The sequence below is a fragment of the Spea bombifrons genome, chromosome 1, assembly GCF_027358695.1.
Source record: "Spea bombifrons isolate aSpeBom1 chromosome 1, aSpeBom1.2.pri, whole genome shotgun sequence".
NCBI lineage: Eukaryota > Metazoa > Chordata > Amphibia > Anura > Pelobatidae > Spea > Spea bombifrons.
This window is the reverse complement of record NC_071087.1, coordinates 147,618,067-147,632,374: the sequence shown is the minus strand read 5'-3', so window position 1 is coordinate 147,632,374 and position 14,308 is coordinate 147,618,067. Positions and strand designations below refer to the sequence as shown.

The following is a 14,308-nucleotide window of genomic DNA, read 5'->3' as shown; positions in this document are numbered from 1 at the left end:
GCTCAGTTGTGTGGCTATCGCTCTGCTTTGTGTGAGCCTCTGTTCTCTGCTTCCTTATGACCCATGCACATTAAGGTCATATCTTGTCTACCCATGACTGGCAAATAGAGCTCAATGTGCATTCCCCGGATGTGGGAGAGCTCTGGGCAGTCTCTGAGGCTCACAGGTATACTGATCACTTGATACTTTTTCTGGGCAATGGCTTTGTGAAAGGGGTAAGCTTTAGACAACTTTAAATGGGAGGGGGAACAGTGTGCCCCAAAAGGTTGAAGATGGCCTGGGGAAGTGAGACTTCACCCAGAGACTCCAGGGCAAGCTGGAAGCATTGTTGGATATGTGCAAGCTGGAAGCATTGTTGGATATGTGCGCAACCCAACTGTATATGAGTATACGGGAAACAGTAATACATGACCTCACCCTAGTATGTCCTGCGTTTTCTGAGTGTTCAGAGCTTATTCTCCTTGTTTTGTTATGTCTGCCTCTAATTTTGTTCTTTATAAAGTTATTTGTTTTTATCCATTTTTGTGCTACGTTGTGGCTGAAAGCTTACAGATGTATGATGATCTTTAAATGAAATGTTTTTTTTTCTTATTTGCACATTGACTGCAGAAAATGTAAAGCAATTAGGAGTACCCAAGATTTAAGACCATACATAAATATATTGGGGTTGAGCTTTAGGAATTTATTAGGTGAAGTGGTGGACACAGAAATATTGAGTAAGCACAGATCTATTACTTGATATGTAGGGATAGGTGTGTAAATACAGTCTGCCTTACCTGTGCAACAGTTACCAATATACCATCTAAATATACAAGAGATCCAGATGGCTTCTTGATCTCACACACTTGTGTTCCAATGTTACTTTGTCCTTCAACAAGTCAATCTTTCTTCTATCTTGCAGGTGATGTTAGGAGGCTGGAAACAGTGTTAGAGTCCATCCAGAAAAACATCCACTCCTCATCGCATATTTTTAAACTTGCACAGGATGCATTTAAAATAGCAACATTAATGGACAGCTTGCCAGATATAACGCTTCTAAAAGTGTCCCTGGAACTGGGCCTTCAGGTTTGTTTGTCTTATTTGTACAATTTTCCCTTTTTATCTATAATTTGTCAACTAGGTTAAAAACAATAAACTTTACATATATCAGTTCATGGCTCTATTTGATCATGTGGATTATGGGGTAATAAATAAGAGCTGCCCATATGCTGGAGAAGAAAAACACCTTAATGTTCTGCTTATAAGACAGATCTCTTGTGACAAGTTTTATAATTAGTACAGGTAACAGGAGGACCATTAGTTCAAACCCTCAAAACACATAAATGTTAAATATTTAATTTATGTATTTGATATGTTTGCTATCTTAAGACATTTGGTTAAAAATGTCAGGACATCATATAAGAAATCTGTTACCAAGAATTATAATAGGAATAAAACAAAGAAATTTCTACAACACTAAACTGTTCTATGCTACTCGCCACTTGTACGCACAATTATGTTTTATTCATCGGTAGCACATAGTGTACTTTTTTGCAACATTCAGAAGTAAGAAATGTTCAACATTGTTAGCATCACCGCGGAATCCATTGATAAGAATGCATTCCCAGTAGGTGCTATAAATACCTGTTTTTATAGTGAAACCGTGCATTGATTTATACGTAGATGGTAGGGGATGTGGGTAAATATTTATGCCTGCTAGTAAATTAGAAATGGACATCTCTCTTGGTCTGTCACGTCCCAATTAACAGGATAACTAATGTTTCAACCTCTTCTGCCCTCTAGGTAATGAGAATGACGCTTTCCACTTTAAATTGGCGACGTCGTGAAATGGTTAGATGGCTGGTAACATGTGCAACTGAAGTGGGTATGTATTAAGCATCTTAGCTGGAAAAAGAATTCAAAATACACTGCTTGAATAAACTAGCTGAAACCCACGCAAGACTTGCAGTTCTGCGTTTTACTGTTGTATATATCAAATAAGCACAAAAGAAAAATGACCACTTATGGAAAATCTTAAGTTACCATTCTTGTCAATATTTTAGTTTAGTAAGTTAAGTTAGTGGAATTAAATAAGCCCCTTTGTTACTCTGTACTGTACTATAAATATATATATACTTTAATGGCATCCAAGATCAGAAACCGCACAGGTTTACTGCCGGGAGGTCTTGTCAAACTAGCTTTGTTTTTTTGACTGATTACAATAGACCAGAGATGAGCATCTGACTTGGTCCCTCGTAGAAGGCTTCTAAATAAATAGTATATGTGCAGTGTTTGGGCTTGGGTGTTAAAATAGTTGAATGGATAAGGCAATCGTTGAGTGACAGGAGACAGAAGGTTGAAGTTATTGCACTTGGGAGTAATTATTTCTGATGATTTAAGGTATGCAGGCGATAAAGTGTCAGAAAAAAAGTGAGAAAGGCACTGGGTTGTATAGCAAGAGAGGCATTAGTAGCAGGAAAAGGAAGGTGGTTCGGCCTTTTTACAGATCTCTTTTCACACTGCATTCACAATTGTGGAGACGCCATCTCCGGAAGGATATTGATATAGCGGAGACAGTTCAGAGGAGGGCTACTAAAATGTTTAATGATTTGCTGGATATAAATTATCAGGAAAGTGGAAGGTATCTCAATATGCATGGCTTGGAGGAAAGAAGAGGAGATGCAATCGAAACATTTATATACCTAAAGGGATTTAAGAAAGTGCCAGGAAGGAGGGTCAGAGGTTTAGATGTAATGTAAGAGGCCAATACAGTGAGGGAATTTAAACAAGCATTGAATAGACTTAAAGCTATTGTGAATCTAAGGCAAGATTGAGGACCAATTGAGACCAGAGTCTCTTTATCTGGAAAAACGGACAGACTAGATGGGCCAAATGGTTCTGCCCTGCCATCAAACTCCGTGTTTCTATACTGGGTGGTTAGACACGGTGTTGTTTATGTTGGGTGCAACCTATTATATTTCCCCAGCAGCTGTTTTATACACTGCCACAGCTAACATCAGACTTGGAATACAAAGACTAATAGAGACAGAGGTATATAGAGCCATTGTTTGTCACTTTCTATGTTACGTGAAATAAAATGGCATAATATTATGCGTTTTTCTTTTTGCCAGGGGTATATGCACTGGACAGCATCATGCAAAGTTGGTTTACACTCTTCACTCCAACAGAGGCCACTAGTATTGTTGCTACGACAGTTATGTCCAACAGCACCATTGTCCGTTTGCACCTCGACTGCCATCAACAGGAGAAGCTGGCAGGCAGTGCTAGGACGCTTGCACTCCAGTGTGCGATGAAGGACCCACAAAACTGTGCCCTGTCAGCACTTACTTTATGTGAAAAGGATCACATAGCTTTTGAGACAGCTTACCAAATTGTCCTGGATGCTGCTACGACCGGCATGAGCTACACGCAACTTTTTACAATAGCACGGTACATGGAGCACCGTGGTTATCCCATGAGGGCCTATAAACTGGCTACATTGGCCATGACGCATTTGAACCTGAGCTACAACCAGGATACTCACCCTGCCATTAATGACGTTTTGTGGGCTTGTGCTCTCAGCCACTCCCTCGGGAAAAATGAGCTAGCAGCGATAATACCTCTTGTAGTCACAAGTGTCAAGTGTGCAACAGTACTTTCAGACATTCTGCGCAGGTGCACTTTGACCACTCCTGGGATGGTGGGACTTCATGGGCGAAGGAACTCTGGCAAGCTTATGTCACTGGACAAATCCCCTTTGAGACAGCTTTTGGATGCCACAATTGGGGCCTACATAAACACAACGCATTCGCGGCTCACGCACATCAGCCCTAGACACTACAGTGAATTTATAGAGTTTCTTAGCAAGGCCCGAGAGACCTTTTTAATGGCTCACGACGGACACATTCAGTTTACACAGTTCATTGACAACCTAAAACAGATCTACAAAGGCAAAAAGAAACTGATGATGCTGGTCCGTGAACGATTTGGTTGATGACAACGTGTGAATGGGGCTGGGTGGGAGGGGGAAGGTTTGTTTTTACTTGAGCCTGCCTTTTTATCCTTTTTAACTTAAGAAGAAAAAATGTCAAAACAATACAAAAAAAGAGCCACACCGGTATTATGTGTATAGTTATATTGCGTTTGCAAAACTAAATTGTCATATTGTGAAAGTTTGCGTATCTGTTTTCTTTTTCCTTATTTTTGTTCTGTTTTCCAGTTATCTGTGTGTGTGAGAGAACTTCAAGGTTTGGTTTACACTGAGTATATGTTGTCAAGTGGTGAAAGGCCACGTAGCTCTCCTCCTCCTTCTGTATTTGTTCACAGCCTCAAAAATGCAATGGCTTTAAAATAATAATTATTGAAAAACAAAAAAAAATCCTTTAAAAAAAAAAAAATTAAATAACCAAACTTCAAATACAACCTTCATCCTGTGACAGGTACCTCGAATGGATCCAGCTTTACCCCTCTGCATCTCATCCTTACGTTTTAACCTATTTAACACAACAAGCAAACCCTTAAAATATTAGTATTTTTTAATTTTTTTTTTTTTAAAAAGGCTGATTCTGTGGCTTTTGCAATGCTGTTCATCTAGAAGCATGGCACCCAACGCTTGTGCACGTGGAAACTTAAGCGGCTGTCAAAATACATTCTCAGGGATTATCAAGAAAAAAAATGAGAGCATTTATTGTACTGTATATATATTATAGTATATGTCTGAATATTGAAAACAAAGTATAACATTAACTAATTTATAAAAAAAAAATATTCTATGTAATGCAAATACTTGAAGCTGCAGTAGCTTGGTTTTTAAACAAACGAAACAAACACAAGTGGATAAAACATATCACAAAGTGAGACGCGAGCCTTGCTTCGGTGTACGCTGAGGTGGTGACCGTACGTGCTGGGCATCTATACAGAGCCACCTTAGTTGACTTGCATTGCTCGGCTAATACCTGTTGCAGAAAAATGACACTTTTTAGCCTTGATTCGTACAACCGTAGGAATATTTATACAAAAATGCCCACACCTGGTATGACTGTTCAAAGGATCTAGTGATTCAGCCAGAGAGCAGCAGGCCTTAGCATTAAATATATATGTGTTTGCCACATTAGGGATTGTGCCTCTCTAAGCAGCAAGGACTTCCAACATTCTACTACGCAAGATGTCAAAATGTATCCAACGCAATTGACTTCAATACCGGCATTGGGCTAACAATAAGCTATACATTGTGCACAAATAGCATACGTTATATATTCTTCTGCATAGGTATTTTGACTTTGTGCGGGGCAGAAAGTTGTGTAGGTATGACTGTTCAACTTTTTATTTTTCTAATTTTGTTAACTTTTTTTTTTTCCTCTAGATTTGCTCAAAACAAAACAGCCTTCTATCTTGCCTTGTCTTAATGCTTTAAAATAACCAAACTGGAGATCTAACTTACCAAACTGTTCGTTATATAAAAAGTACCAACTTTTATTGGTTCTAATAATGTGTTTTTAATTTTAGCTGAATGGTTCTGTATCCTTGTGCTTTTTAAAAAGCCGTTCTTATGTTTTGGTGCAAAAGTTGTCTTGTGTCTCTTGTTCCCTTCATTAGAGAACATGCTCTAGGTATGTTTGTAAGTATTTTTTTGTTTAGAAAAAGAAACTTTCATGCTCTTCATTTTATTTATTATACTAGGTAAAAAAAAAAAAAAGGTTGTACTTCATCACCCCATGTAAACTTGCTCATGAAGTTTAAAGTAATTAAAATTTGATACACTGATATCAATTTATTTATGTAACTAAATCACTGTTTTATAAACTTGTTAATGATCAACAATTTTTTTTGTTTTGATTAAAATTAGTTTTTTGAAAGTTGATTTCAGCTTCCTTTTAGTTGCGTGGTGTAACTTTTCTAGATGAAATCTAGCATATGAAGTAGTTTGTCTGCTAGAAGATGTGTTGCTGTAAAGAAAACATCGAGTGGAATAACAAAGAAAAGAGCAGCTTTCTCCAAGCAAACTAGATCTTTGGGAACGATGATTCCAACAATGCTCAGCTGGCATAACTCATTCCCTTTAGGGTTTATTTTTACCATGGAGGTTGTAGTTCTATAACCGACACGGAGCACCTGGGAGGGGACTGCGCTTTGATTAAGGTGAGCTGTCCAGAACATGAGGTATGTTGGTGTGAGTGTGTGAAAGTGCTGTTGTGTTAGTGTTTATACGCCAATCACCCATAAAGTCGCTCAGAACCTTACGCTTGCCCATTTTTCCTGCTTCTAACACACAAACTTTGAGGACAAAATGTTCACTTGCTGCCTAATATATCCCAACCACTGACGGATGCCATGATAACAGCATTATCAGTATTATTCACTTCACCTGTCCGTGCTCATATTGTTATGGCTGATCGATGTGTAATCACACGAAGCAATATACATACACACTATAATAAATGTATATGTACAGTCGTGTGAAAAACACAGTACATCCTCTTTGAATTCTATTGTTTTACATATCCAGACATAACAATCACCTGTTCCTTAGCAGGTCTAAAAAGTAGGTAAATACAACCTTATATAAACACATGACCTATTACACTGTGTCATGATTTATTCAACAAAATAAAAAACCCACGTGTGAAAAACTAATTACACCCTTACTGCTCCCATAGTACTTAAGATGCTACGTAGCAGGGGTGCTGCTTATCAAATGCCCTTGATTAATTGATCATCAGCAAATGTGACCACACATTCAGGTACGTGTTAACACAATACCAAGAAGGAAAGATATCCGCAATAAACTTGGAGAAGCAATTGTTGCTTCCCATCTGTTTGGGGAGGGTTATAAGGCACTTTCCAAACAACTTAAAAGTCCATCATTCTACCGCATGGAAGATTATTCAGAAGTGGAAAACATTCAAGACAGTAGCCAATCTTTCCAGGAGCGGACATCCCAGCAAATTCACCCCAGCGGCAAACCGAGCAATGCTCAGAGAAATCTCAGACTCTACAAGCCTCAGCATGTTAAATGTTAAAGTTCATGACATTACAATTAGAAAAAGACTGAACAAGTATGGCTTAGGTTTGCAAAGTTGCATCTGAACAAACCACAAGACTTCTGGAACAATGTCATTTGGACAGACAAGAACGAAGTAGAGATGTCTGGCCATAATGCACAGGGCCACTTTGGTGAAAACTAAACACAGCATATCAGCACAAACACCTTATGCCAACTGTCAAGCATGGTGGTAGAGGGTGGGCTTGTTTTGCAGCCATAGGACCTGGGAACCTTGCAGTCATCATGTCGTCCATGAACTCCTCTGTATACCAAAGTATTCTAAATACGAGGCCATCTGCCAGACAGCTAAAGCTTGGCCAAAACGGAATCATGTGACAGGACAATGATCCCAAGTACACCAGCAAATCTACAATAGAATGGCTAAAAAAAAAAGAATCAAGGAGCTGCAATGGGCTAGTCAAAGTCCAGACCTCAACCCGATTGATATTCTGGGGCGAGACCATAAGAGATTTGTACATAAACAAATGCTCGCAAACCTCAACGAACTGAACCAATGTTGTAAAGAAGAGTGGGCCAAATGCCTCCACAACCATGCGAGAGACTTCAAGTTATTGCTGCTATAGATGATTCTACAAGCTATTGAATCATAAGGTGTTCTTAGATTTTCATACATGGCTTCTCCATTTTGGCTTTATTCTTGTTGAATAAATCATGACGCGGTGTAATATGTCATGTGTTGTTCACCAGAGGTTGTATTTACCTAATTTTTAGACCTGCTAAGGAACACTTTCCATTTCACACAACTGTATGTGTGTATGCATAGTGTCAGTGGGTGTGTATTTGTGTAAGTTGGGTAGAGTGTGGTGTTACGTATGTTACTGTATGACATTTGCATGAGTGTGTATTTCCACATGTAGTGTAAGAGTGTGTATGGGGTTAGCATGTGTGTAAGGTGTTAATGTATGGAGTATATGATAGTATGTTTGTATTAGTATTTGATGTTAGCATGTTTGGGTGCCAGCATAGGATGTTTTTATAAGGTTGTGTGTCAGCGTCTGGTCCTTGAAGAAATACTGCATCCACTACCTTGACTAAAAGGGTATGGAAGTATGGTAGGAGCTCCCTTTTAAAGGAAATATTATTTTGTTTATACCCAATTCAACAATTATTATGTAAGTCTAGTAATTGTGAGCTAATTAAATAATAATTAAATTTTGTTGGGGATTTTACTATACTTATCCCACTCATGGGTCTCTTAATACAATTGAATGGAACAACTCTTATCGTCACAAAGTGTAAAAGTGCAGTTCTTCCTCGCTGGGACATTTCCTACATGCAAGTCACAGGGTAATACTATGTTTGAACAAAGATACATTCACACGTTGCGTGATCGATTTCCATGTCTAGCTACATTTTATTGATTTGTCTCTTACTTTATTGTCATTTCAGTAGGAAAGATATTCTTAATGTCCATAAAGTTCTGGAATGTTTTCATATTCGGTATTTAGAATGTTGGGAATTATGGTAGACAAAATACTGCATGACTTGTGGTAAACTTGCTTTAGCGATGACAAAAGCAGCCTAAAGGAGAAATGGGATATTCAGCTTTGCATTCTCACAAAAGACTGAGGTATATGACAAGCATACAGAACCATATTTCTTGCAGAATGGGATTGTATCTGAGAAAATGGGAGATAATCTGAGAATACAGTAGATTATGTCCCATCTGAGCTGCATATATTGCTGTATTAAAGTATGTTTATTGACTAAGCACCTAAACCTAATCTGACACATTTTATGAACTTTGGTGATCTTTTTGGTGCCCTTATGATTTTCATTGGGGGTTCTTTGACATTTCACAAAGTCAGTCTGCCCTGTAACTTTGGCTTATTTATTTTGGCCTTAGATTTTGGTTTCTCAGAAAGAAGCAGTTAAGTTCTTGCTGTCCATGGCATCTGAAGGCTCAAGGGGTATATAACTGCAGAAAACATTTTCTCTTACTCTTGCCCTAGAGGTCCATCTTCTGACCTAATGTATCTACATTTGCCATTACCATGGATCCTGATAAAGGTAACCTCAGATGTATACAGGAGCACAAGGAATGGTGGCACAACTGCAGTCCAAAGATCAAAAATTAGATTCCTTGGATAAGTTACTGTGTCAAGAAGTTTGTTCAGACTTCTTCAGCTCCTAATCTTCCCTAACTGAACACTATGGAGGAGATCTTAAACAACATTGTGGTTTCCTAAACCAATGGATGCTGCATTTCAGGCACCAAGCTCTAACCTTCACAAGTCATGCCTCCAGAGCTTCCTTCATCATAACTTTGCTTTGCGGAGAGTCTGTGGCTTAGACTTATCTGTGGGTGGAGCAAAAAAAGAGACCCTCTAAGCATCTCCATTTCATCTCGTCCAAACAGCATATGCATTCTCCTACCTATCAAGCTAGGATGGTCATTCTGTAGCTACTTCCAGGCTTTTGAATATTCTAGAGCTGCTAGGGCACGTATCGACCACACGTGGGCCATCAGGAAGGGTTGTCTCCTTACTAACAAAATAAAAAAGACCTGTTAGTGATGATTGCAGCCCATGTTGGCAAACTGTTGAACTCCTGGTGTTTAAACTAAAAGAATCCCCCAACTCGGTAAACATTTTAGAGTTGCCTTGATTGAAGGTACACTTGGTGGACCCTTAATCCATAGTAACTATGTCTTATTAGGACCTACAACTGCACTATTGACCTTCTCCCTTTAACTTCTCCACCTAAAGGATTCATTTATCATTTGTCAGTACCTGAAAATCTAGCCCTGGAGAAATACATTAAGGATAGTTTGTATTCATCCTCCCTCTTCTCTTGCTGAAACTGATTTTCTTTGTAGAAAAAATGGTTCCTTGAGGCCTTGTATTGACTACCATGGTTTCAACAGCATTAGTCTAATTACCTCTAATTTCAAAATTATATAAAATAGCTTCTGGACATTAGGCGAGAGGTTTTTTGAAATTTTTAAGATCAACTGGTTCTGCCATTACTGTTATTTCTCAAAGTAATTTTGTGCTGCAGAGAACACTTACGATGTTAGTTTTTAGCAATCAAATGGAGGCGTGAAGATATCTTCTTGAGGGTAGTGATAACCTCTCATAACATTCTTATGGAACATAAGAATCTTTTTTGCTTTCAAGGCGCTATAGGTCTAAATTCTCGCCAGACATATTCTTTTATTCATTCAACTTTGAAATCATGTATCAACCGAGATCTATAAATGCCATGGTGGATGCTCTGTTCAGCCAAATTGACTCCCCTGCTTCTGACATCCCTTCACCAGAACCCCTCATTCCTTTGGGATGTGTTATGAGTGCTTTGAATACCCAACTCTACACCAAAATCAAGATAGCATCAAAAAACTCCCATGCCACCTGTCTCCTCCAATAAATTGTTACTACTTTCCCCCTAGACTAGAAACTAGGAAGGAATGTTTTGGGTACAATCATTCTGATATTAATTCTCCAGAAACTGACCTCGTCTTGTTCTTTACCATTGCACATTCTCAGCCTGCCTTGACCTTTTGGCCTTTCCTAAGACCACGATTCAGGTTGACCCTTAGATTTCAGTTTCTAACAGCAGTGCCTCGAGGTTCAACCAGTTAAGCCGATAGACCTGAAAGACTCAGATGTTTTGCTGATTTGTACAATCAAATCTAATGAACAGCCTAGAAGTGGCTACAGTCCTATTCTCCCCCACTAAAAATGCACTCATTTACATTATAAAACCAAAAATCATACGCACATACAGAAAAAACAAGAATAAATAAAGTGATGTAGAAAAACAACACCAACCAAGCGTTATGATCACAAATAGTAAAGGTGGATATAAGGCAAGCCACCAATGTCTATGAGTTTCATATATCTTCTTGATGTTCCATGTAATATTTGTGATCCAAAATAGATTGTGCCATCAAGAACAGATCACGTGTCCATTTTGTAATGTTTATATACAGCCAATAATAATCGAATGTCCCAATGGTGGCTACAGTTGGCTGTGTTAAAAAAAAACGTAAACTCCACACTGTATACATTTTACGACAACATATAAAAAGAACATTCTTGGTCAATCTTAGTCTTGAGGTTTGTGATAAAAAGGAAAGTAGACTCCGCCAGACAATTCAACACAATGTTTTGTACAATTATTACAATCTATTGACTACACAAGTGGAAGTTTAAAAGACTACAAGGAGGAGATGTGTTCTTTTAGGAAATCCATGTTTGGTTGAACCTTTTGAAGATGTCCTCAAGTCTTCAGTTTCACGTGAATCTAAATTGTTCCACCATTGGAAAATGGTAATGGTTTTTAGACAAGTTCTAAAGGAACGCTCCAACATACACAGCAGTATAACTTTTTCCTTATGCTTTGGTTTTTTTTTAAATGAATGATATGAAAAAGGTTTTTAAAGGTTGTTTTATTATTATTATCAGTCTTTAACAGGATTAAATATTTTCATTTCTTTTTCAAAATGCATCAATGCTCATAAAGTAATGTCTTTTAGTGCACTCTGTATTGTACATTTGTTTTATTTAAAAGGTAATCCTGTTTTATGAAGCAGAGATGCAGATATTGAATAAATGAGATCTGATAATATGAAAGGAAACTGTCATGTTTCATGTGGAATTTGAGTTTTATAGAAGTTCCTAGTTATCGCTGACATTTTAGAACTTGATATTTGCATTGTACAATGCTTTTTAACTCCCCGAGAACTCTTTTATTTTTCTAAAAGCCTGCAAGATAATGACAAGGACCTAAATTGACTTGACTATTAAAAAAATATTTACTTTGAATTACAACAGCAGAGGTCATACCTCTGTCATCCGTGAATACTGTATGATTAAAGGAGCTTCAGCTTATAAACCATGCCAAGCATTGAGGGATGCCGTTCAGCAGCTGGTTACGCGGTTCTCTGCGTGGCTGAGGATCTGAGAGTTGCAACGTCTCAGTTGGCTAATCAAGTCAATAAACCTTGATTTTTGTGATGTTTTTCTAATTGAATTCAGCATTTGAGAGACAGATTGAACACAAAATCGTATATTCTCCTTCATTTTTTCCAGAGGAAAGTCTCTTCAATATTCAATATGAAGGACCAACCCTTCTCCTGCAAGAAAGCCCGAGCTGGTGCCACAAATATATAGTTCACATAGTAAAGTAACTAAAAATCGCACTGATTTAACTATGCATTATGCAGGGCCAGCTTAGCCATCCCTGAAGGCGAATGTCATTAGGGTTGGTCATGTATAAGTCATAACAATATTAGGTAGCTGATACTGCAACTTATATGGAGATTCCCGCTTTAGTGAATTAACCCCTAACTTGATTTTGACATCCCACCAGAGAATATTTGTATACAGGAGAAGGGGGTATCGTATATAGGCTAGTCGACCCACCTAAGTTTATTTTATTAACCCCCACCACTCACAGGGTGGGGCATGGGAGGCAATCAGTGCCCCCTTGGTTCCTTTGGGTCCTAGAGACCACATTTTCATTTGCCAATTTGCAAGGAATCACAAGTAAATACACCTGTCTAATGTCTATTAATGGCAATTTGTGTGGTTTAGAATACACTATGACATTGAGTTTAGCTTGCAAACTGATTTCCCTCTGATTTTATACTCGTGCTGTAGAACACTGTGACATCATCATACCCAGCAAATAATCTGGGTTCCTAAAAAAGCAGAAAGAGGACTACCCCCCCTAAAGAACGACACCGGGGGTATATTAAACAGAAAGGTATCTTTAAAAACCTAAATATATTAGTAGATATAAACCACTTGGACCATATAATCCACTCATTCCTTATTTCTTGCAAACGTCCGAGGACAGCAGTGTGTCTATCCTAATACTCTCTCTGTGTTAATGCAGCCACATGCCAGCCTAATGTTATTAGCTCCTCCGCCACTATCCTCTGATGTCAAAGTTTACCCCTTTATTTGTGGCCAAACCTCCACATTGTGCATTTCTGTAACATGTGGCCTTTAATGGAGGAATTACATCATTCAACGTATAAAGGATACAGCTATATTCCCTCGAGTTTATACATATGCATTATGCATATGGACATACATATGTGACATCTAAAGAAATGGTTCCAATAAAGACAATACATCAAAGATCACACGATTTGTATGTCCAGTCAAAAGAGCTGCATTCAACACTAGACATAATTGGATAACACAAATGTGTGATTTACTGGAGGGCATTACCATGATGCCCATTTGCCTAATAATTCGTAATGATGTAGATTCAAAAATTAACATCATTGTCTATTGACGAGACATTCATCTTGTTCTGCGCTGATTATTATTTTTCTATAGTAATAATTGTAAACCCCACAGACATGACATGTAAAAACCGATCTGCCTATTGGCAAAAATCAAGATAAAAGCATCAATGAACTTGTGTTTTGGACTGAGACAGTTGGCGACATTGGAATTAATAATACTTGTTTATTTTGAATACACTTATGCTAAATGAGACTTTTTACAATTGTGAAAATATCATTGTAAAGAAACACACAATTTGACAGCAGATTTAAAAAAAAACCCATCTGGCTCATCTGATCTGCCATTTTAATTTTGTCTGAAAAGCAGAATAGCCTTATGCCTATCCATCACATTTTAACGTATCTCACTGTATTAACTGCTAACAAAGGAAATCATTTATTTTGCAAGATAAAAGAAAAAATATATGAGAAAAAAAGAGCAAAAAAAATATAATTTGACAGGTGTCTGTCCCAGAAAAAGGACAAGTCTCCTTAGAGCATTTCTCCCCTAAACTTGAATTCTCCTACACAAAATTCGGTGGTGCCAAATGATCCCTCTGATCTAAGGTCTCCAACAGATCCATTATTGGATTTTTGAAATCGAAGGAGCTTTTTTTTCCAACTATTATCACTTTTTTGCAAATTTTGCACTTAAAGTTCAGTACACTAAATGAATCCATGCAATGTTTTTATAACCCATGCAATGTTTTTATAACCCATGACTGTGTAATAGAAACTCTCTTTATGTTTGTATCATGGGAGCAGCCAAACTAGGCTAAGGGTTTTGATGATTAAGGTATTTCTTAATACTCCACCGTTTTTAATAGCAGCTGATATGCTTTGCGATTATACTTAAGGTCGTCTGAAGGAGAAGGGGAGAAAACATCACAACATGGATTAGAAACCAAGTGATGCTACAGTAATAATCATAAAGCATAGAGTACAAGTCATTCTAATTTATGAATCTAGATTATTTATGTTTAAGAGACACTCTAATCTAACATTTTCTCCCTTGCGATCTC

At 37.8% G+C, this 14,308-nt stretch overlaps 1 protein-coding gene across 1 annotated transcript in view; it reads left to right on the top strand.

Moving 5' to 3' along the window:
• The window catches only part of ZSWIM6 (zinc finger SWIM-type containing 6), a 47,825-nt gene extending 43,466 nt beyond the window's left edge, over positions 1–4,359 (top strand). Inside the window, exons 12-14 of the mRNA XM_053448030.1 lie at positions 902–1,065; positions 1,783–1,864; positions 3,111–4,359. Of these exons, the coding sequence (XP_053304005.1) occupies positions 902–1,065; positions 1,783–1,864; positions 3,111–3,973 (1,109 nt within the window). The 3' untranslated portion in view covers positions 3,974–4,359. The remainder of the gene's footprint in view (positions 1–901; positions 1,066–1,782; positions 1,865–3,110) is intronic.
• The last annotated feature ends 9,949 nt before the right edge of the window (positions 4,360–14,308 follow it).